General features: G+C 44.7%; 1 protein-coding gene across 1 annotated transcript in view; it reads left to right on the top strand.

Moving 5' to 3' along the window:
• Positions 1–3,262: 3,262 nt before the first annotated feature.
• The window catches only part of LUZP2 (leucine zipper protein 2), a 393,113-nt gene continuing 371,868 nt past the window's right edge, over positions 3,263–24,507 (top strand). Inside the window, exon 1 of the mRNA XM_030199448.1 lies at positions 3,263–3,384. Coding sequence (XP_030055308.1) covers positions 3,323–3,384 — 62 coding nt within the window. The 5' untranslated portion in view covers positions 3,263–3,322. The remainder of the gene's footprint in view (positions 3,385–24,507) is intronic.

Below are 24,507 nucleotides of genomic sequence, written 5' to 3'. Positions count from 1 at the left end.
CCTGCCCAACGCAATCCCCTCCGTCAACTTATTCCTCACCACCTCCCGCAGCCACTCGGTGGACCCAAGTTCTGCCCCCAATTACTGCCCAGCTGACCTTGAAACGGAATGACAACCCCCTCCACGAGATCCCATCCTAATGCCTCTGCAGCGTCCCTGACCGGATATCGATGGAGCCATGGCAGCATTGCATTGACCCTCACCGGTGTAAGGGCATGGCTAATCAATTATGGCTTCGCTGCGGGACGGTCCCCCCCGGTCCCTTCCTGACATTCTGCCGCTACATGCCTCTGGCCGCAGGCGGAACGGATGCGTCGCAACTTGTAGTCCATAAATGGACAGGAAGCTCTACTGAACCACCAATAGACCTCGGAGTATGACCCAGATTCGGCTCCCGGGACACCGCCCCCCCCCCCCCCCCCCCCCGCACTCATGGCCCGAAGGACCGACCCAGAGCCGCCTGGGCCAACCCCCATTTACCCATCCTCCAACCTCTACCAGTGCTGCCCTGGGAGCCATGTGAACCACCATAAATTGATCCTGTGTCGGCAACGCCCCCATTCACTGTCATGCACAGACGGACCGAACCGAATTACCACCGGTTTGGCGCTCTCATGCTCCCTTGTACCCTCTGCCTATGTCTTCTCCTTCGCAACCTTCCGGCGCCCCCCAGCCTCCCGCTACTAAAATATAGCTATTCACTTTCTCCGCCTGATCTTCCTACTTAACGAGCGCAGGACCCACTCCCAGACAGGGCTACCCTGGCAGGCGGGCCCCTCGTCCTCTCTCCAGCACTCTTTGCCAATTCTGCCGCCCGGGAGATGCCCACTGACCGAGAAGAAGAAGAGGAGGATGCGGAAGAGGAATAAGAGGAAGCCATAATCCGCTCCCCCCTGCCCCTCCCTTTTCGTCACCCACTCCCCCTGTGCCTGCTTAGAGGACGACCCCATTACCCGATCCAGAAGCTCCAGCACCTGCCATGGACGATCCCGAGACTGCAGCAGGGCTGTTGTCCTGACGCCCAGTCCAGCTGCTCCGCCGTGTCCTGGATGAGTGGGGTCCTCTCCTGCCCTGTCTCTGTCTCACCACTGGTTCCTCCTGCTGCACTGTAGAAGGGCGTTCCGCCGTCCCCTGCTCGATCTGGCTGGACCCGCCAGTCGCCGGCTCCACTCCCTCCGTTGTACTCTGCACCTGTAATGACAAAAGGAAGCGGCAGCAAAACCAGCCCCCTCGGACTCCCACACTTGCCCCAGCCCCCCCCCCCCCAGGACGCTTTCCGGCAAGACCCCATGGAACCCCGGAAATGCCCAATGCAATATCCGCCCTCGGAGTATCCCAGCCCATGTGACCACCTGGGGAAGAGCCATGACCACTGCCCATAGGGGCATAGCGCAGGGAGACCCAAAACCCATGGGTATGGACGCCAGCCTGTCGAAGAGTCGCCTATGTTTGTAGGAAACCCTCCCCCATAGCTCCTCGATACAGGACCAGAAGGTTGTGCGTGCCCACCAACCGCCGCTGCTCTCTCCACCTGCCGTCTACCCGCAGGCAGCAGACCCCCCCTCCATAGGCACTCTGCCCAGGCCATGTGTGCTCCCCTTAAAACCCCAGCCGTTGCCACCTCTGCCATGCAAGTAGCAGGGAGGGGGTAGGAAACCCTCACTGATTCCCTGCACCAGCCCCCCTACTCTGACCCTTTCTCACTCAAACGCCAGCTCCAGCCTGTTAGTGAAGGTCGATGCCTCCACCTGGCTACTCCCCTGCCCCCTTTTCTGTGACCCCCGCCAAGCTCCTTAGATCTGCCCCCCCCCCCCCTCCGGTACTCACATGTGCTGGGCTGCCTGGAGTCACTGGCGCAAAATGACTCCACACCTTGATCCTCCTCTGCTTGCTCCCAACACCATGGTGCAGGCCTCCCCAGTTCCTTCCCGCCTGCCTGGGAACTTTGTCCTTTGGCCTCCTGAAGTTGGACTCGATCTCACAAGTTTCTAACCTCTCTGTGACGGCATGAACCTTTCCTCCAAGCCACTGCAGCTGTTAGTCTGTAAGTTTTCTATCTCTTAAAGCCTCAATCATTCCTTGAAAAGCTGCACAGCTCCTTTGCAAAACCGCCTCCGAGGATCAGACGACGCCCTAAGCCTCGAGGAAGCAGAGCCCCTATTCCCTTCCCACAGCCCCGCCCCCCAGCAACCCATCCTCCAATCAGCTGCCTGTATTGATTCTGTGCTGTCAGCTTCTGTTGATCTGACCAATTCCAGCTGCCCTCGTGCTCACCAGCCGAACACGACCCCCCCCCTCCCCAATTAACCACACACTCTTCACCCCACCGCCCTCAGAGCCTCTCGAACGGGCCCAGCCCTCGTTTAACTGGGCCCGTCGAGACAAGCTCTCGGGCCTTTCAATCTGGAAGTAAGGTTCTGCCTAGAATAAATTGGTGTGCTAATTTTTAGGCTTTATTTTTCTACATAGGAAAGTACCTGCATTCAATACGCAGATCATTTGCCTGTAAAGTAAATTAAATTAAGGATCACTCTGTTTAGCCATAATTTCTGTGTACTACAGTCTTTACTATTTCAACGTACTTTCAGAGTACTACACAAAGCTTCCCTAAAATGGGAGTGCTAAACTTAGGTTTAATTAATATAGTACTATGACTAAGGTGCAGCGTCACAAATTAAAACCCCTATAGGTGCAAATCACTTCTACAAATCACTTCTATATAACAAGGTATGTAGAAATCTGTGAAACAATTTTGCCCTAGCTGAACGTGTTACGTGGTTAACTTAACCACCAAATAATAGAAGCGTATTTTACCATTTTTATATTATTAATGAGAATAGCAACCAGAATATGAGTGTTAGGGAATTCAAACGTCCTTTCCCTTCAGTTCATTAAAATGATTGATTTCTCTGCTTCAAACCCCGCACCAATCGTTTTCCGCCCATAAAGGACGCGTTAATTATTTGCGATTGTCCTCCCTCCCCCCCCCCCCTTAGGCTAAAGAGCAATAAACAATCCACAGAGCAAGTAAACTCACTTCTAACCTTTAAAGTTTAAGTGGCGTGCACTACAATACCCTCCCTCCCAGGTTAGCATTTAAACTGCTGGTAATAACAAATCCCCAAGGACATCAATAGAGGGGCTGTGCTGAATAATCAGAGGCTGGCGGCAGCCTCAGCACCAGCCCCAGCAGCTCGGCTGCCTCCGTCTGACATCACTCCTGAAGCTCGAAGGCTCTCGGAGCTCTGTTTCATTCCTGCCTCCAGAGCAGCGCAGCCTCAGCTGAGGAAGGGATCTTTACAAAAGCCAGGCGGGCGACAGTATGAAATCCATCTCTGCCTACTTCTTACTGGCGCTTTTCCCTGCTCTGATTCTCAGCACCAGGTGAGTGGAGAAGCATTAGTAGCGCAGTTGTGCTGTTTGAAATCTGCTGTGATGATGCACAGAAAGGTGTTTGATAGCTTGAAGATTCCAGTCGAGTTTCTTTTGTGCTGGGAACTTGAGAGAGAGGCGTGAACCGATCGCTCTTTTTTTTGTCGTAGCCTTTCTTGTCGTCCCCCCCCCCCCACCCTTGATGATAAAAATTGCTTGCTTTAGGTTGGATTAAAGATTTACATGTGAGCAAAACGTTTTCCCCGATCTGGAATAGCGCTTTTCTCCTTTAAACTGATAAACCCTATTGAAAAAAAAAACAGAGAGAGTTGTTATGAGGCTGAAATAACGTCGTTATGTTTAGTCCATTTAACAAATGCACTTTGTAGTCTATTACATAGTTCTGTGGGCGCACGGTAGAAAGATTTGTCCTTATGACTTATAGGCTGCTGCAAGACTTTTCAGCTCCCTGATTTGCATGTGAAGAGCAACGTTTAAGGATTCTTGAATTGCTATTGTTTGCAGCAAATGAGGGGGATTCTTCAGACCTTGACACTGTTAGCTAAGATTTGTCCAAGTTGCTAAAATGCAGCATTAGAAATATTAGCTGTGGTGGAAGTTGTCTGTTAGCACACAGGCGATGATGGCACAGACGAAAAGCACCGCTGGCTGATTCCGGTATCCTTGTGCTCCTCTCTGCAACTTTAGACTCACAATGTTGGAAGCATGTTGTCTAGCAATGACATTGCAAAGCGGTCTTCCTTGCTCCCCCCCCCCCCCACCCCGGTGCCACTCCAGTCATCTGCAGATAGTGTCACTAATGTTGCCTTGTAGTAGTTTCTTCCTGAAGACTTATCCGCCCAAAAGGCAGTCTTGTCTTGTTGTGACTATATATGTTCATTAAAAAAAAGTATCTCCTGCCTACTCCTCTGACAGAACGCTTTTAATTTTACTGAGGGAAGATTGACTCCTTTTCCTTGCTAATCACCATCATATTAATTTAATCCAGTACAAAGGAATGACCTTATGTTTCTCTTTGTTGGCTAAGATTTTATTTTCATTCATTCAGTGGGTCTAACAGGGCTGCTACACAACTTTATCAGGTCTGTGATTCACTCTGTGGCAAATCTGAATGTGAAGCTTTAAAGGACTGCTTAAGGCATATCATTATGTATTTTTAATAGAATACTTTTAGACTATCCTAATCAATGCACACAGAACTTAGTTCTCTATAGTGGGGCATCATTGGCAACTACTGAGGCTTCATCCATCCTGAGCTATTCAATAAAAAGTGGGACAGATGCCATTGACAATTAATAATGGAAAGACGACTGAGGCAAGGGTATGGCTGGCTTCAGGGACTGGAGAAGACCCTGGTGATGGAAATATATTTCCATTAATATTAATAATTTTAAGTTATGCAGTGGTAACTTTGCACAGGACTTTGATTTGGTTATTGTATGTTGCTCCGCTGCACGCATTGTCTAAATTGCTGAAACTAGGAGGTTTGTTCATTTGCATTAAATCCTGCAACAAGTAGTGGGGAAAACAAACCAGGTCTTAGAGTCTGCAGTTCTTTGCTCGGACTCTTCCGCTGTAATGTTGCTACTGCTTATGGCTTAGCTTCGATATTCTAGAGATGACAATAAGTCACTAGCAGTATTGATAGAGCTCTCATCAGTCACTTTTGAGTGAGTGTGTTGAGCTTTAGAGACTGGATAGACTATAAAAAGAGAGCCTCGGCATCAGCCAGGTGTAAAAGTTTTTGACTGCTTAAATTAATCATTCCCAGTTATATTAGGCTTCAGTCTTCATGGGCAAACCTTTAAATTACCCTTCAGGTTTTTATTATTTATTTATTGCATTTGTATCCCACATTTTCCCACCTATTTGCGGGCTCAGTGTGGCTTACAATACATTGTGAATGATGGAAATACAGTTTGTTACAGTGCGATTATGGGTTACATTGTGAAGAGTTATGGTAAGACAAAGTCAAGTCAAAACATCATTAGGGGCATAGAAACTATGGAATGTAACATTGGGGAGATGATAGGGCAATCGAATAATAACAAAAGAGCGTTAGGGTATAACAATTTTATCTGTGGGTAGATTTTTAAGTGTGGAGAAAATACAGGGGAAGAGAGTTCAGAAGAGAGTAGTATATTGATGCATTTCTATTAGTGTGCATGGAGTTCATGTGCTTTGATCCTTGCAGTAAGTTTTTTTCAAAGAGATGAGTCTTGATAAGAGGTTGATTTCTATAATGGAACATCTGCATACAAACCTAAGCCAGTGGTTATTGAAAACCCGTATGGTTCTGAGCTACTTTGAGGAGAAAAACCAAGGCATCTCATGGTTTTTTTTTGTTTTGTTTTGTTGATTACAGTCATCTTAGGAGGAAAATAGCAAGGGCAATACCAATATGACCATAAGTCAGGCTTTAGTCTGAAGTGGAAACCAGCAAGTCTTTGATCTTCTCTCTTTGAAGTATGAAGAGTGAAGTTACACCCTATCTGTAGATTTTGGGTATAATTGTAAAAACATTATCAAACAACGAATGACAGGTGGTTTCTATTGTTGACTCCTTGAGGATCTTGTGTGAGATCAGAAACATTCTCCTCTGGCAGATAAGAATTAGGTTTAAGAGAGGATTAATTAGTGCCTGGTTGCAATGCTGTTGTTGGATAGCATGCCAGAGTCCTTCTTTATAGTTCACACGGATTCCAGAAAATCTAGAGCTGCCTCAGTGTAATGTAATTAGTGTTTCCTGAAGGCCCCCTATAGGCAAAATAACATCCACTTAGTCTAATTTAATGTGAAGGCATAGAAAGTGTGGGGCAGAATACATTATATTGTCAATGTGAGGTGTGTGTTTCTTATCATGCTTACAGTTTGCACTACTTGGTAAAGCTTTTATTTTTAAATGTGTGCATTACAAACACACAGAAGGATGGATGATGGACCTGCTGGGGTTTTCAAACAGCAAAATGTCATATTTAGCTGAATGATACATCAGTGCTTTACCCTTACATAATATAAAGGTCGTTCAACGATCCTGAGTTGCTTGTGCAACTAAATTTGTTCAAGTGCCTTTAACACTCAATAATTGGCTACAACAATCAAATAGTGGCATTGCTTGGCACTAATTGGAGTTGTGCAGGGAACTGCCTATGTGCAATTCTCTAAAGCACTGCACCTAAATTCTCTCACGCAGAACCCAAAAGGGGGCATGGTCATGGATCACAAGTATTCCCAAAAAGCTGCACACAGTGCTATAGAATTGGGAATTGTGCTATTTTATAATGGATGCTCATCCCAGGGTACCCTTTATAGAATAATGCTGAGTGCCGAATTTCCCCGGCTCCTAAATTTGAGCACAATTTACTGAATCTGGCCCCTAATGTTCCTGTTCTACATGGCCCAATTTCTGAACCTGAGGAATTTTAACAGTGATACCAAGGAAAAGACTGGAAAGACAATTGCTAGGATGTTTCAATACATCTCAGAAGAAGGTTGGTCTATTGTAATAGTTATTGGTGAATGTGATCTTAAATGGGTTTGTTCTAGCACTTGTTGAAACAAAGAGGCCCTTCAGTTTATTCAGCTGGTAAAACTGCTTTACTCAGCACATCAGCTGATAAAAGGTTTTCCTCCATGAGGTTTTTATTTCTACAAATACTTTCATGATAGGTTGAACAATAAAAACTTAAGAATAATCATACTGGATCAGACCAATGGTCCATCTAGCCCAGTATCCTGCTTCCAACAATGGCCAATCCAGGTCAGACGTACCTGGCAGAAACCCAGATAGTAAACAACATTCCATGCTACCAATCCCGGGACAAGCAGTGGCTTCTCCCATGTCCATCTCAATAGTAGACTGTGAACGTTTCCTCCAGGACTTGTCCAAACTTTTTTAAACCCAGATACACTAAAAGCTGTTAGTACATCCTCTGGCAAAGAGTTCCAGAGCTGAAATATTTCTGAGTGAAAAAAATATTTCACCTATATGTTTTAAAAGTTGTTCCACGTATTTTCAATTGTGTCCCCTGTTTTGTGTTTTCATTATATTTTACCTGTGTTGGAATCAAACTAGCAATTTACTTATGACAAATGAGAACAGAGGTCATTTATTCCTGAAACCATGTAGTGATATCATCTTCCATGTCTGTATTCTCATTTACAGTTGAAGGTTCTTTGGCTACACAATTTATATTGCACATCTGTACTCATCAGGCAAGGTTTACAAGGCCTACGTTCTTCTAAATCTGTGAGTTTTTTTCTGGCTATGCTCTTTGAATGCACATGAGAAATGCATGCCAGACCTTCCAAAAAGTCTACTTTACTCTAAGGATTGGAATGATTCTCTCAACTGTGTCCCTGTGCTGGTCACTTGTCTTAAAGGAAGGAAGTCTTGAAGTAAAGGGGTTCAGATTTGTGTGGTATGAAGTTCAAGACCTCCGGCTGCTCTTATCATTTCACCTTGATGAGCGAGTCATTGTTGTCTTTCCTTTGACATACTCTGTAGAAGTCTTCAAGAAACAGAGCTATTTTCTATTCCTGAGCAAGCTATCATTTTCTCTTTTCTCTCTGTTGATGCACTGTGTGTATTGTGCCTGTAACCTCAACTGATATAGCGAAGATGCTGTAAGAATTTAGAGTGTTCTTGAAACTGAAGCCATCAACGTAATCTGCCTTCCTGTAGTGACATTCATCCATATCATATCCCAACTTGCTTCCTTCCACTTGTAATATTTGTGTGGGGGAAAAAAAGCAGTCATTGCTGGTTTAGAGACTCTGCTTTGAGTTTTGATGCCTGTTCGGCGACAGCTTCCCAGAGGAAAGGAGGTGCATTGTTCCTGTTAGTGTTGAGAAAATGGAAGCATGGGAATATAAAAGGCTAGCGAGTCAGTGGGAGAGCTGGTTTTGAACTCAAGCCTCATGAAGGTGGGTAAAGGAACATGGTTCACCACCACTGAATAATGGCTGTTCACTCATCGCAGTATAGAACACAAAGAGTTAATTATTTCACTACTGTGCCTTGTGCTATTTCTGGATAGATAATGCTGCCAAAACTATTTCCTGTTTTTGCTATTACTGTGTTGTCTTTCAGTGATTAGCCTTGCTCGCTCTATCCATTCATTATATTAAAAGGCTCCTCTAGCACCAGGCTAGCTTTGTTACCCTGCAGCTCTCCACAACACTCAGTTTGGTTATCTAGTGTAGGGTTGTGTCTTTTAATCCCATGAAGCACAGTGCCACAACTTCCTCTTAAACCATCTCCCACTATGAAGGAAGCATGTAAATGCAGCAGAAAGCAGAATGATATTATTGAGAAAATTCTTTGAACACATACAAATAACAGGTCCATGAAAGGAAGCAGAACTGATATTCACTAATTTAACAGCAGAAACATGATCACATGTTTTCTAAACTACTGTTCCACAGCAGCCTCAAATTGCCTTTTGCAAAGAGTCGGTAATTTATCTCAGAAAAAACAATTGCCACATAGAGTAACTAATAATGGTTTAAAATAGACCTTAAGTCTATGTCAGAATGGTGCTAGTGTGGTGGAAGCAAACTGCTGCGCTGGGTCATTGAGGAGGATATTTTCGGTATAACGTCTAAATCCGATTTTGGACGTTGTGCTGAAAACATTTTAAAAACCATGTAGCGAACATAGTGATTTTGAACCAGAAAAACATCCACTTTTTGCTTCAAAATGGCAGTTGCTAGATGTTTATGTGCTCAGTGCGTCCATCTGTTTGGACCATTTTGGTGGAAAAAAAGTTCAAGGGGAAAACGCACAAAAACAAGCCATTGGGATGTATGGGGGGGGGGGGGGCAGTATTCTTAGGAGACTGGCTATACAGACATCCCAGCAGAGCAGTGGGGCACCCTAGGGGACACTGCAGTGGACTTCACATAAAAGGTCCCAGGTACACATCTCACCATTACTACTACTACTACTTATTACCCCTTATATTATATGGGAAGCTCTCCAAAATCCATCACAAATCTATTGTACCCAACTGTATACCACTACAATAGCCCTTATGACTGCAGATGTCACCTATATGTGCGTATAGTCAGTTTTTGGTGAGCTTTGGAGGGCTCACACTTTCTACCACAAGTGAACTAGTTAGAGTGGGATGTGGGCCTGGGTCCCCTTCTTTACAGTGTACTGCACCGACCACTAGGCTACTCCAGGGACCTGCTTGCTACTCTAATAGGCCTGGCCAGCCTGGTATGTACTGTTTCTTTCACATCTTTGGGGTGTGGGAGGGGGTTAGTGACCACTGGGGGGAATGAGAAGGGGTCATGCCTTAATTCCTCCAGTTGTCATTTAATTGATAGGGCATCTTTTTGTGACTTGTGATTGAAGCAGGTCTAGACTAAACTGCCTTAACTTTTAGCCCTGGACATGTTTACGTTGTTCCATTATGGCAGAAAAATGTCCAAGTTTTGGGAGTGCAAAAATCCTGCCCCCAACACGCTTCCTTTTGATTTGTACACCCTGCATATGTCTTAAAAATGGGTTTCAAAAATAGCAATTTGGAAGTTTTGGCAAAACAATTGTCCATCTGCCGCTTTGTGAAGGGTTTTAGACATTTTTCTGTTTTGAAAATGAGCCCCAGAACTTCTTTAGAGGACTGTTTGACTGAGATGAGCTATAAGACATATGCAATGTAACTCTGGAGAGAACCTTTATGTGACGTGCTCATTGCTGAGTGGACTTATTGTCAGAGCGTTGCTAAAGATGGATGAACTCTGAGTGTAAGGGATAGCCCTAGAACTCCAGACCTGGTGGGGGGAGGCGGGGCTGGTGGTTGGGAGGCGGGGCTACTGCTGGGCAAGACTTCTATGGTCTCTGCCCTGAAAATGGCAGACACAAATCAAGGTAAGGCATACACAAAAAGTAGCACATATGAGTTTATCTTGTTGGGCAGACTGGATGGACCATGCAGGTCTTTTCCTGTCGTCATCTACTATCTTACCATGTTACTGTGTTACTATTATGCCCTTCATCGGTCTTCCACAATATCATTTCGTGATCACAAACCTCTTGTTTGTTACAGAACTAGCACTTATCCCCTCTGGAGTCTATTTTACAGGATGTTGTGATAAAGTGTGTAATTGGCATTGTACAATATTAGTGTAAGTAAGCATTTAATAGCTAACATTTAGATGCATATCTAAACACAGTACCTTGTGCACATAACTGATAGCTTTCTATAAAGTGTGCACTGAAAAAGAATGCCCATTACCTGCCGATGCCCTTCCCACATGAACACCTCCTGTGCAGTTATGTGCTGGCAATTTATGCACAGACTTTATAAATATGCGCATAACTATAAATGAATGCCAGTTAGTGCTAGTTAAGGTCAAGTATTGATAATTATTGTCAATTAAGCACCAATCAAGGGCCATTTAATTATTTAAGTTATGTGCATAAGTAGTACTATTCTATAATTATGCATGCAATTGCACGCATAACTTTGCACACAATTTCTAGAATTAGAAGGAAGGTGGGTATTCACAGATTCTTCTAAGCAAGTATCTCAAAGTCTTCAAAGTCTCAGTCCCCACGGGCTATATACATCTCATTTTTAAGATATACTCAGTGAATATTCATGAGGCATACTTGTATACATTTGGTCTGTGAAGTAGGTTAATTGGCAAATTTTAGTTTTCTTGAAACCAGTGCCGTAGCGAGGGCAGCTGACACCTGGGGCAGGTCGCCGCTGCACCCCCCCCCCCCGGGTGCAGCACGGCACCCCCTCTGGAGCGAGCACATCCCCCCCCCCCGAGTGCACATTCCCCCCCCCCCCCCGGAGTGTATACTTACAGCGGAGAGCGGCGAGTGACGGGCGGGAGGGCCAATCTGCCCCGACTGCACGTTGCTGGGAGCTGTGTCGGCTCCGCTGGTTCCCTGCTCTCTCTGCCCCGGAACAGGAAATAACCTGTTCCGGGGCAGAGAGAGCAGTGAACCAGCAGAGCCGGCACCCCCCCAGCAGCGTGCACCCGGGGCGGATCACCCCACCCCCCCTTCCTACGCCACTGCTTGAAACCAAACCTTTTGTTCTCCTGAGAGCTGGAATGGTGATCTCTGTGATCTAGAATGATCCCTGGGCTGAGCTGGTTTGAGCCCAGTTGCCCTAATGCAGTACATAGCCTCACTCCTGCACATCACAACATCTTATGTGACTGATAGGAGCATAATCAAAAGAGAAGGATGCCCATCTTTCTACACAAATCGGGAGATGGGTGTCATTTTCTCAGGGTTACTCAAATCAGGATAATCGAAAGCTGATTTTGGGCATCCTCAACTGCAGTCCGTCACGGGGATGACCAAAGTTCACGGGGGCGTGTCAGAGGCGTAGCGAAGGCAGGACTGGGGCTTGCTTAAGAGTTGGGCATCCTTGGGCGATAATGGAAAAAAGAAGGGTGTCCCTGATGAGCATTTGGTTGACTTTACTTGGTCCATTTTATTTCACGACCAAGCCTCAATAAAGTGCCCGAACTGAGCAGATGACCACTGGAGGGAATCGGGGATAACCTCCCCTGACTCCCCCAGTGGTTACTAACCCCCTGCCACCCTAAAAAAAAACTTTATAAACTTTTTTTGCCAGCCTCTATGCCAGCCTCAAATGTCATACTCAGGTCCATCGCAGCAGTATGCAGGTCCCTGGAGCAGTTTTAGTGGGTGCAGTGCACCTCAGGCAGGCAGACCCAGGCCCACCCCTCCCCCCTACCTGTTACACTTGTGGTGGTAAATGTTAAGCCCTCCAAAACCCACCACAAACCCACTGTACCCGCATGTAGGTGCCCCCCCTTCACCCATAAGGGCTATGGTAGTGGTGTACAGTTGTGGGGAGTGGGTTTTGGGTTTTTTTTTTGGGGGGGGGGGGCTCAGCACCCAAGGTAAGGGAGCTATGCACTTGGGACCAATTTGTGAAGTCCACTGCAGTGCCCCCTAGGGTGCCCGGTTGGTGTCCTGGCATGTCAGGGGGACCAGTGCACTACGAATGCTGGCTCCTCCCATGACCAAATGACTTGGATTTGGTTGTTTTGAGATGGGCGTCCTCAGTTTCCATTATGGGTGGAGGAGTGTGTTAGCCATGTTAGTCCACTCTTAAGGTTATCAATAGAAATCAAACAAAATAAAACATGGAAAAGAAAATAAGATGATACCTTTTTTATTGGACATAACTTAATACATTTCTTGATTAGCTTTCGAAGGTTGCCCTTCTTCGTCAGATCGGAAATAAGCAAATGTGCTAGCTGACAGTGTATATAAGTGAAAACATTCAAGCATTACTATGACAGTCTGACAGGGTGGGAGGATGGGGAGGGGAGGAGGTATGCATGGTGAAAACATTATGGGTGAAAACCGGGGATGACCATCTCTAAGTTCGCCCATCTCGACATTTACGTTGACCATCTATAAAGTCGACCTAAATGTTGAGAGTTGGGTGTCCCTGACCGTATTATCGAAACGAAAGATGAACGCCCATCTTGTTTCGATGATATGGGTTTCCCCGTCCCTTCACAGCGCCATCCTTACAGATGGGCGCCCTTAGAGATGGTCATCCCCATTCAGTTATTCCCCTCTGAGACTCACATTTTGTTTGCCTGCACTGTTCCAACCCTTTAAGATTGTAATTTCTTTCTCAGAGACTAAGGACTAGGAGCCACAAGGAAGTGAAGAGTGAAGGAAGTGAAGAGTGAAAATCAGTAGCTGTTCTCCTCTAGATCCCTCACCTGGTGGTGTAAATGGGAAAGAAATATTACGAGAGAAATATCATGCTTTGTCCAATGATTAGCAAACATGTTTCTTGTTGGGATGTGTATTTGCTGGCACACATTTGGTTTGTTTTTGTACCTTAGCAAGCTATGATTTAGTATCTGTACAAACTTGCATTTATAAAAAAAAACTTCTAACATACATAACAAATTATTAACTTAGCAGGGTTTAAAAAAGGTTTGGACCACTTCCTAAAAGAAAAGTGCATAAACCATTATTATGATGGACTTGGGAAAATCCGCTGCTTATTTCTAGGAATAGTAGCATAAAATCTGTTTTACTCTTTGGGATCTTGTCAAGTACTTGGACCTGGATTGGCTACTGTTGGAAACAGGACTGGGCATGATGGACCTTCGGTCTGTCCCAGTATGGCGACGTTTATATTCTTATGTTCTTAACTGGAAAATCAAGGAAGAAAAGTCAAATAAACTGAAAATGAACCAATCATTTTGTGCCCATTAACATCCCTATTTCCTTGGTAATGTATGGTGTACAGTGACCATATAGTTACAAGTCCAGGTTGGCTTACCTCACAGCATGCATGGCCACACAGTTCTGATTTCCCATATCCCCCTGCATGTCATTGAGTGAAAGCAGGTCTGGCTGAGTTTGACCCCTTAGTCATGGAGCTATATTTTTATGTTAGCCATAGGAGGATCTTAAACTACATTCAACTGTAGAAATGTCCCACTGTACCTTCTGGATCCTTATAAAAAATGAAAAATGGTTTCTAACAAGCTCTTGTACCTAAGGAACCAATTAGGAGTAGATACTGTCCCTCTTATATTCAAAAGCATTTAGGATCAGCGCCTGGCCGGTTAAATGCACCATAACTGGCTATCCGTGAATTTTCAGCAGGACATGACTCACTGAAAATCCACTGTTAGCAGCTTGTGGCTAGCTAGTTATATTGTAGAAACCGTTATTATATTATGGTATATCACTGAGCACTTATATATCGCTAGACCATAGTATAGATACACAACCATCTAGTAAAAATGCACAGATGACCACAGACATAGAGCACAGCATAGAGAAAACTGAAAAAAAAATTGCCTATAATATAATAATGGTTTCTACAGTATTGATATCTACATATAGTTGAAACCAGAACAATTTTGCTACTGGAGGAGTGGCCTAGTGGTTAGGGTGTTGGACTTTGGTCCTGAGGAACTGAGTTCAATTCCCACTTCAGGCATAGGCAGCTCCTTGTGACTCTGGGCAAGTCACTTAACCCTCCATTGCCCCATGTAAGCTGCATTGAGCCTGCCATGAGTGGGAAAGCGTGGGGTACAAATGTAACAAAAATATTAAGGTCATCTAGCTAGTTATATTGCCATATTTGGCCACGTGAATACCAGGCCTAGCTTTGGCCAGTTCAAGCTTAACCGACCAGTACAGAATATCAACCTGGTCGGTTATGTTTGAACCAGGCAAAAATAAACTGGATATTCAAAGCCAGTCACTGAAAATGGCCCGGTATTGAATATCCGAGCTCAGCGCCGACCACGGGAGATGGCCGGGCTAACACCCGCAGTCTGAATATCAGGCACCAAATATATTGTGAAGAATGCAGTCATTAAAATACAACATAGCATGTAATTCATTAATAGAAAGTATGGGTAAATATTAACATTTCTGTTGTATGAAGCAAATTATCGTAGCAAGGAGATTTTTTTTTAACTCAAATATATTAACTGTGCAAATGTTAGAGCTTTGGCAATCAAATGTAGTGCTGCATTTTTGCTTGAAATTACTACGGCAAGCTGTGATCCTCTCTCATTGATGCTGATGGTTGCCAGTCATAGTGTGCTATAATAGCCCATGTTAAAATCTTTTGGCTACCCTAGACTGGTATAATACTTGTGATAACTGGCACAGTGTGAGGCTTTGGACAGTTCCTCAGCTGTCCCCTAGATCTGTATTAAGGGGGGTTTGTTCTATCTTTCCTCTTGAATTTTATAAACTAGCTTTTGGAGCAAACATATTTATGTGAGGATGGGGGGGGGGGGGGGGGTCTCTAAAGCTTGTGCTTTAAATAGATGCTGTTGTAGCATGTTATCTCACTTTCAGGACTTTTTTTCTGTATATCGAGGCATTTGCCTGAGTAAAACTAACTTCTGGAAATCACATATAGCCATCTTTATGAATATACTTTGAAAGAAGAGATGGGATTTTAACAAATGGAGCACCGTGTTTGGCTTTGGGTTTTCTATTACCTTGTAAATCAATGAGCATGTTAGAATTTGGATGGCATTATTACACTATTACTTTGCTCATTGTCCTCCAGGAGCTGAAAGCATAGCCATTATGCCTGTTTCATTTCATCTCATTTTAACAGATTATCTACGATCCCTCCTCAGGATTGTTTAAGAATGCCAGAATGGACTTTAGCCTCTTAGTCTTTCCAATTCTGTATTATTGTAAGAATATATCCAGACAAAGAGATTGCTTTATTTACTCACAGGTACATTGTTTCCTCACAGAGCTGCAGGGAACAAGAGCTCTCTTGGCATAAGCAGGGTCCTGTAACACTGGGAGGGCACCTGACAAGGAATTGTATTCTCATTGGGATAGTGCATAGTGTTATATCTGTGCACCCTGTGTGTGCAAAGGGAATTTCAAGTTGACCATCTTTTTTAAATTGCCTCTATAGCAAAAAGCTGTGCGTTTACCCCTCATTCTATAACAGTTGTCTAAATTTAATAATGCACTAAAATTCATATAATACTAGCACTTAAGCACTCAAGTGTACACTTTTATGTGTGTAAATGGCAGTAGTGCGACCAACTGCTATTCAACAATTATGAGCCATAATGGCTTAGCACATAATTGAAAGGGGGCATTCACAAGAGACTGGCATGGGCAAGGCAGAGGTAGGGTTAACTTAGGGGCCCTTTTACTAAACTGCGTAGGCGCCTATGCGCACCCAATGTGTGCCAAATTGGAGTTACCACCTGGTTACCATATGGCCGTTGCAGTAATTTCACTTTTGGTGCGCGTCCGCTACATGCGTCTGAAAAATATTTTTTATTTTCTGACACGCGGCAGCTACGAGCAGCAAGTGGCATTCCACGCGCGTAGACCATTATTGCCCGGTTACCACGTGAGACCTTACTGCTAGGTCAATGGCTTGCAGTAAGGTCTCAGACCCAAAATGGATGCGCGTCAATTTTCATTTTGCCACACCTCCATTTCCAGCAAAAATTTTGAAAAGGCATTTTTTCGTAGTTGCGCTGAAAAATAATTCTGCGCGCACCCAAAACACGTGTCTACACTACCGCAGGCCAGTTTTCAGCGCACCTTAGTAAAAGGACCCCATAGTGTATAAATCTAGAAATTATGCACATAAGTGTTGCATTTAAGTGCTAACCTGGCATGTAAATGTAGATACATTGGTGCCAACTTACACTAATATATTCTATAAAAGCAATTACACGCACAAGCTCACAGCCCAAAATGTGATGCCCAGTTATACAATTCTCCCCTTAGGAACAGATTCAGTAAATGATGCCCATATTTAGGCATCAATAAGATCCATGCTAGGCAACATTTATAGAATAGCAGCACTTAACTTGGATTCCTGCACTCAATTTTGGGCAGAAGGACTTATGCCTGCTGAAACCTGGTGTAAATCCTCACACCCAACTGATGCCCATTGGGCACATAAATCCAAGTATTCTATAACGTGCCTAATTCCTGGGAATACCCCTGACTTGCCTATGCCCCCCTCCCATGGCCACTACCTCTTTTGAGATGTGCTGTATGAAATTTAGGTGCATATGTTATAAAATAGGGCAGATGCACATGTAATTCCTAATTACTACCAATTAAGTGCCAATCAACTCCAATATTTGATTGTTAGCGTCTAATTGACTAATTAGTTTACGAGCACATCTGGGATCTGCACACAACTTTAGGTGACCTATACAGAATCTGGAGTTTACTGCCAGATTCTATATATCGTGCCTAGCGTTCTGCGCCTAAATTCAAGTGTATTTCCATAACAATGCATGTAAATTGATATAACAAGTGTTGTTAGCAGCACTTAACAAGCAATAATGAGCACTAATTTGGCAATAGTTAGAATTTATATGCATAGGGACTGGGTGTGAAAAAACATGGTAAAATGTGTCTCAGGGTGATGTTGCTGTATGACTGGTGTGTGTGTGTGTGTGTGTACGTTAGGGGGTGTGCAGGCAAAAAAAACCTTGGTTTTCTTTAGTTTTCTGTTTCATTTGCAGCTTTTCTTGTTTTCTTTTGTTACATTTTAAATTTGTTTTCCGTTTCGTGTATATTCATTATAGTTCCCAGCTGCCGAAATGATTTTTAAATTCTTGTAGCAACCCCCCCCACCCCCGATCAAAACTCTGACTATCACCTAACTCCCTCCCCTAATCCCCAGGAGTCAGAATCACACCTCAACTGCCTGATCATCATTTATGTTGCTATTACTAACATTTTAGTAATAGCAGTCTATTCAAAACAATGCCATCTGATTTCTGCGTCATGCTAAAACATTTGATCACATCATGCCTCTTCTCCCTACTAAATTCAAGATACATTTCAAAATACTGGCTCTCATACATAAGGCACGCTACAGGTTACCCATCTTATTGGATGTCACATACTGTTCCCCACACCTCCTCTTGCTTCTTACATTCATTGGTTGGATTCAGATTAGCCGTCCCTCCTGTGGCACATTCTCATCTTGGATTTCACTCGTGATTGTGCCTTTTTCTTTTGACCTCAACACTTCAGAACATGTTTTCCTTCATCACTTTGTCACGCCCAGTGGTGTGCTGGAGCCGGCTCGCACCGGCTCGCAAGAGCTGGTTGTTAAATTTTTAAAGCTCTTGCGAGCCGGTTGTTGTGGCAGGCTGGCCGGCTCCCAGGGGCGGCGCAACCCGGCGGACATGGGCGCCCCGTATAGGAGGATAGCCCAACTGTGACCTCCCCCTGCTGCCCCCACAAGCGCAGGGCACTGTCTTCCCTCCTGACTCAGCTCCTTCCTCGGCTCCGCCCTCCGCGCGTTTTACCTTCCGTGGTGGCAGCGACGTCAGTGAGGAAGAACAAAGAAGGCACTGCGGGCTCGCCTCTGCCTCCAGCTTCTCCCTTCCCTCTTCACACAGTGTCCCGCCCTCGTGTAAACAGGAAGTGCATCATCGGAGAAGGCAGGACACTGTGTGAAGAGGAAGGGAGAAGCTGAAGGTGAGCCTGCACTGTCTTCTTTATTTACGTCGCTGCCACAGACAGTACAAGCAGTGCTGCAGGTGCTTAAGGGTGGTGAAGTGTGTGCAGGGTGGGGGGAGGTGAGAGAGCTATGGTGAAGACACCACCCCTCCCCCAGCGCCCAGAGCTCCCGTCTTTATGAATGAGAGTTGTACGGAAAATCCAAACCCTGACTCCGCCCCCTCCTACCGATGGGCCCAGTTACCTCTGCGCATTCCACCTGCTGGAGGCAGGGCCGGCTACTGCCACTCTATGTGGTCCACCTGAGAGTACGCATTGGCCAGTGGGGCAAGTCTGTTCCCTGCTTCACAAGCTACATGGCTCGCTAGCAAGTTCGGATGGGAGTTTCTCTGTGGTGAGTGAACAAGATTAAATGTTGTACTTGAGCAACAACTCTCCCCACCCCCATCCGAGTGATCCTGTAGGTCTGTTTTTGGAACCCTTGTCTTTTCCATCTCTGCTTTTTAACCGTCATCCACTATTTTATTAAACGCTATTTTGGTTTAAGAAGGGGGTTGGATTTCTCTCACATCTTTTTCAGTAGTAGCGAGTCCAGCCGAGGTACGTTCAGGTAATTTAGTTGTTTGTATTCCTGCTCCTAGAGGGCTTACAATTAAATTTCTACCTAAAGCAGTGGAGAGAGTTAGGCAGGGGTGTGTAGCCTGGGAGGAAGGTGTGAGAAAGAGCTATGGGTATCTCTATGAGGAGGGGATGAGGATGAGAGAGAGCTATGGTGGATGTGCATGCCCAGGGATGGGGTTTGAGAGAAGGATGGAGTCCACCTGGAAAAGGGGCAACAAATACTGGGGATTGAACCTGCTGGGGCAAGGGGGGGAGATCAAACTTAGGATGGGGTTCAAGTTAGCTGGGAAGTGAGAGGGCTGGGGGGAGGGCACTGAGCTTGAACTGGGAGAAAGCTTAGAGGGTGTCACTCAGGGGGAGAGAAGAAATCGCTGGAGAGGAAGGGAGGGCAGGGGGAGAGAAAAGCGATCGCTGGAGGAGAGGGCAGGGGAGAGAGGAGAATTGCTGGCCATGGATGGATGGAGGGGAGGGCAGGGAGAGAGAAGAGATTGCTGTACATGGCTGGGAGGGGAGGGCAGGGGAAAGAGGAGAGTTTCAGGACATGGATGGAGGGGAGAGAGCAAGAGAAATTCTGGACATGGATGGAGGGGAGGGAAGGGAGAGAGAAGAAATGCTGGACATGGAGGGAAGATAGAGGAAGGAGATTAGATGTGGGAAAAGGAAGTGAGGAGAGAAACTGCACATGGATGGAGAAAATAGGCAGAAGCTGGATCCACTGTACAGTCAAGTCTGCGGAGGACCAGAAATGAAGAAGAAAGGAGGAAAGAAAAGAAATAAATGGAAAGGAAGCCCTGGAAACGGAGTCAAGGGAACAGATAGAGAGCAGCAGAATCAGATACTGGACCAGCATGATCAGAGAAACAAAATCACCAGACAACAAAGGTAGAAAAAAAATAATTTTATTTTCATTATAGTGTTTGGAATATGTCCACTTTGAGAATCGGGTGCTGAACGTTAAAAGTTTATATTTATTTACTTATTTATGGCATTTTATCCCATATTAAACATGAATTAGATTGGAACCTGGGATCATTTAATTTTTGTTTTCCTGGAGAGAGTAATGTGTTGGCCGCCTCCCCCCCCCCCCCCCCCCCGGGTATAGCCAGCTCTGCAATTTTGGGGGGGCCACAGTGGTGGATGGGGGGGGGGGTGCAGAGGTGGACCGGGGGGCGCCGAGGTGGACCGGGGAGAGAGCCTGTTGTTATAAATTTACCAGCACACCACTGGTCACGCCCCTCACCTGTTTTCTGTGGTCTCCAGCAGCATTCTGTACCAAGAAGAATGTCTACTTCCTGGAACCGTAGCACTTCCTTTATAGCGCTGCAAGAGGGTGCTGGCTGATGTCATCACTTCCTGTCTAATAGTATTTAAGGAAGTTCCTGTCTCCCAGCCAGTGCTTTTGCAATAGGTGTCCTACAGTTGTCCAGTGTGTGTTGCAGCCTTGTTCTTACATATCTCGTGTTCCTGCCTGTTTTCCAGCCCTGTTCCTGCCTGTGTTCCAGTCCTGTTCCTGCTCCATGTTCCAGCCATGTTTCTGATGTATACACAGAAGAAGCAAATCCTCTCAGAGTAAGAAATGTAGAACACAACAGCAAAGATGACTCATAAAAGGCAGACAATGTTTCAAATAGCCTAAATGTTTATTATGAAGCAAACGAGACTCGACACAGCTGTGTTTCAGCCAACAAGGCCTGCATCAGGAGTCTCTTAAATTGTATTGAAATCTCCACTTGGAATGATGTCTATAATCAATATGAGATAAAAGAGCAACACATAAAGCGTTCTATGCGCCAAAATGAGTGAGAACTCACATGAGTCTTGCTGGCCAAAACACAGCTGTGTCGAGTCTCATTTGCTTCATAATAAACATTTAGATCATTTGAAGCATCATCTGCCTTTTTTGAGTCGTCTTCACTGTTGTGTTCTACACCAGCCATGTTTCTGCCACACTCCCAGTTCGTTTCTAGCCTTGTCTTCAGCTCCAGCCCTGTTTTCAATTGCCAGCCTTGTCTTCAGTCCAGTCTTGCCCGGGTGTCTTGCCCACTGCCATTCGGGGCCTAGCTAGGCCTCGGGTTGGATAGATAGCATCAACTTGGCTACGGCCCAAGGGCTCACCCCGAGTCTTGACACACTTCAGCTTGAACCATCCTACACTTGGTTCAGATCTGCTTCATAGATCCACCCTTTCATCCAGGTGTTTGGAGCTTCCTAGATGCTGTGGGCTGTCTGGATCTAGATTTGCCTAAATGCTTCCCTTCTCTCCCCTTCATCCTCTATTTCTGCTTTCCTCTCTCTTACTGTTCTATATATCCTATATAATAATTTGCACCTCCAACATTCCATTGCTGTCTGGCTGCCTGGGTTCGTAACATCTGATCATGTCAGCCAGCCTCCAGCGCTCCATTCCCTCTCACTGCCCCGCCCTCGCATCAAAACGTAATGACGTCAGAGGGCGGAACAGTGAGAGGGAATGGAATGCTGTAGGCGAGCTGACGTCAGGATGTTGCCAACAGAAGGGAAGCCAGCCAGGCCAGCCAGAAAACAATGAGGTACAAAGGAAGAGAGAATCATGGCACATCGAGGGGAGGGCAGGGCAGAGCAGAATCGATGGACATGGATGGGATGGGAGGATAGGACAGGAGAGAAGAGAATCATGGGACACGGATGGGAGGGCAGGGAAGAGGATAACTGCTGGACATGGAGGGGATGGGAGGGGAGGGAAGAATCGCTGGAAATGGAGGGGAGGGAAGGGCAGAGGAGAGACAAAAAAATCGCTTACAAGAGAGCCTTCCTAGGGGCCGTTTCATTGTTGAGGAAACGGGCTGGGTTCCACTAGTATACATATATATTTAAGAACATAAGAATAGCCATACTGGATAAGATCAGTGGTCCAACTAGCCCAGTATCCTACTTCCAAGAGTGGCCAGACCAGGTCACAAGTACCTGGCAGAAACCCAAATAGTAGCAACATTTCATGCTACCAATCCCAGGGCAAGCAGTTGCTTCTCCCATGTTTATCTCAATAGCAACTTGGGACCTGCAGTAAATAATGCACATTGATGTGTATTAGTGCAAACTACATTGTGGCATCCTTTACAAATCTAGCCCTAAATTAAAGAAATGACAGCATATCCCTAATTTTCTTAACACTTTTACTCTTTAACCCCCTTTTGTCCTTCTTTCAAGGCTCAACCTAGAATTGTGTCCTTAAAGTCAATACAATCCAGAAACCAACTTTCTGGGTAAAGATAGCCACAGATAGCTTGGAAGTAAACATTTCATTTAAAAAAAAGATGATAAAGGGGAAAGTATCCTTTGATGTTCTCAAAGCTGCACATAAAGGGGAAAGAAAGACTTGAATCAGGTTTCAGGTCTTCTTGTATGATAATGTTCACACTGTTCAGCCTAGATGGAAATTTGTATGATGTGCTCAATTAGCATATATTAGTCTTAATTGAAATGACAATTTGTGAGTCATTTGTTGTGGTTTTATTTTGCACTGTAAACAGACCTGGAATTCGGATTTCTGAATAATAAAATATGACTAATTAATCCTTAAATAAAGTTGTTTAAAAAACTTGTTTTGCCATACAGCAGCTGTCATGTGTTATCAATGTATACAGTTCAGCAAGTGTTTGAACTCACAAAGAAATATAATATGAGGAAAAAATGTAACATTAAAAATGTCTGTGCCAAACCTTTCATCCAAAATGCATTAATGCTGTTCACTGCAAATAGCTCTTTGGACTTGCAATGTGTAGATGTCTTAAAATTACTACTCTAAAGTATGCACATAGCAAAACCTTTAAATAGAGGAATATTTGATATGAAAAAACACATTTGGCATTGATTGAAATGAAAAATACAGTGCTGGGAACAGAAAATTAGAAGGACTCAGAGGTAAATCTCTGAATCCTTACAGCATCTTCACTCTATCATTCGAGGTTATAGGCACAGTACATACAGTGCATCGACAAAGAGAAAAAAGAAAATGACAAGTTGCACAAGAACAGAAAATAACTCTGTTCTTGAAGACTTCTACAGAGTATGTTCAAAGGCAAGCCAACAATGACTCGCTCATCAAGGTGAAACGATAAGAGCAGCCGGGAGTTACTTCATACCACACAAATCTGAACCCCTTTACTTCAAGACTTCCTTCCTTTAAGACAAGTGACCAGCACAGGGACACAGTTGAGAGACTCATCTCTTTCCTTAGAGTAAAGTAGACTATTTGGAAGTCTGGCATGCATTTCTCATGTGCATTCAAAGAGCATAGCCAGAAAAAAATCAAAAAGATTAAAAAAAAAAACTCCACAGCTTTGCAAATTTTGATTGATGAGTACAGATGTGCAATTAAAATTGTGTAGCCAAGAACCTTGAACTGTAAATGAAACTAGTTATAGACTGTGAGAAGAAAGCTTAGTGCAATTAACTGGTAGCTTACAACTCAGTGACACAGTGAAAAATGCAGTCATGATACATCAGAAAAAGACCATACGGCATTTTTTTGCATCCGCCCATCTACAGTTTGTTTACCTACTGTGACAATTTTATATATAAGAATATAATTGCAAAGCTATTCATTCTGTTCATTTCTAAAGCTTTCAGTAACAACAGTGCTATGATGTTGTGCTCTCGCTCGCTCACTCTCTGTTTCTCAGCATGAGTTTTCTAGAAGGAACGAAAGTAGTAAGGTTGTAATTTATCCTTTGTGTCTAACGTTAACACCATATCAATAGGTTCTGGTGTAAACCTGCATAAAAAAGCCCCACCACCGTAGTTATTGCTATGAGTCATAGGATCAATAAAGGAGCCTCCTCCACTTTATGGAAAGACAAAAAGGGGACAAAACTCTCAAACTCCTTTTTCTTTTTCCGGTGACTAGGCCAGAACCCAGGATCCAGACTCTCATAATAATACTGATAGCACTGCACTGTGGTGACAAATATTCAGGTATATTTCCCTATCCCAGAGAGCTTACGGTCTAACTGGGCACCTCAAGAAATGACAGAAAAAGTGACTTGCCAAAGGTCATGAGGAGTTGTCAGTGGCAGAAGCAATAACTGAACCTTGGCTTCTCTGATTCTCAACCTATTGCTCTGACCACTGGGCAACTTCCTTTTCTCTACTGCTGCTACTACTTATCATTTCTATAGCACTACTAAATCTACGCAGCACTGTACACTTGAACATGAAGAGCCAGTCCCTGCTCAAAAGAGTGTACAATCTAATCAGGACAGGCAAACAGGGCAAATAAGGGATAAGGGAAATACTTAAGGTGTACAAGTGAATAGAGCTTAGGAGTTAAAAGCAGTAACAAAAAGGTGGGCCTTTAGCCTAGATTTGAAGATGGCCAGAGATGGAGATTGATTTACTGACTCAAGAACATAGGTGCCCGGTATAAGAGGCTTGGAGAGGCTAAGCCTCCCCTGCTGTGCTCTGGGGGGTTTAAATTGTTGATTTACCTCCATCCTCACAGCAGGAGCTGCAGTGAAAGCCCTCTAACCTTGTGT

Source organism: Microcaecilia unicolor, chromosome 4 (genome assembly GCF_901765095.1).
Source record: "Microcaecilia unicolor chromosome 4, aMicUni1.1, whole genome shotgun sequence".
Lineage (NCBI taxonomy): Eukaryota > Metazoa > Chordata > Amphibia > Gymnophiona > Siphonopidae > Microcaecilia > Microcaecilia unicolor.
This window is presented reverse-complemented; position numbering and strand designations above follow the sequence as displayed.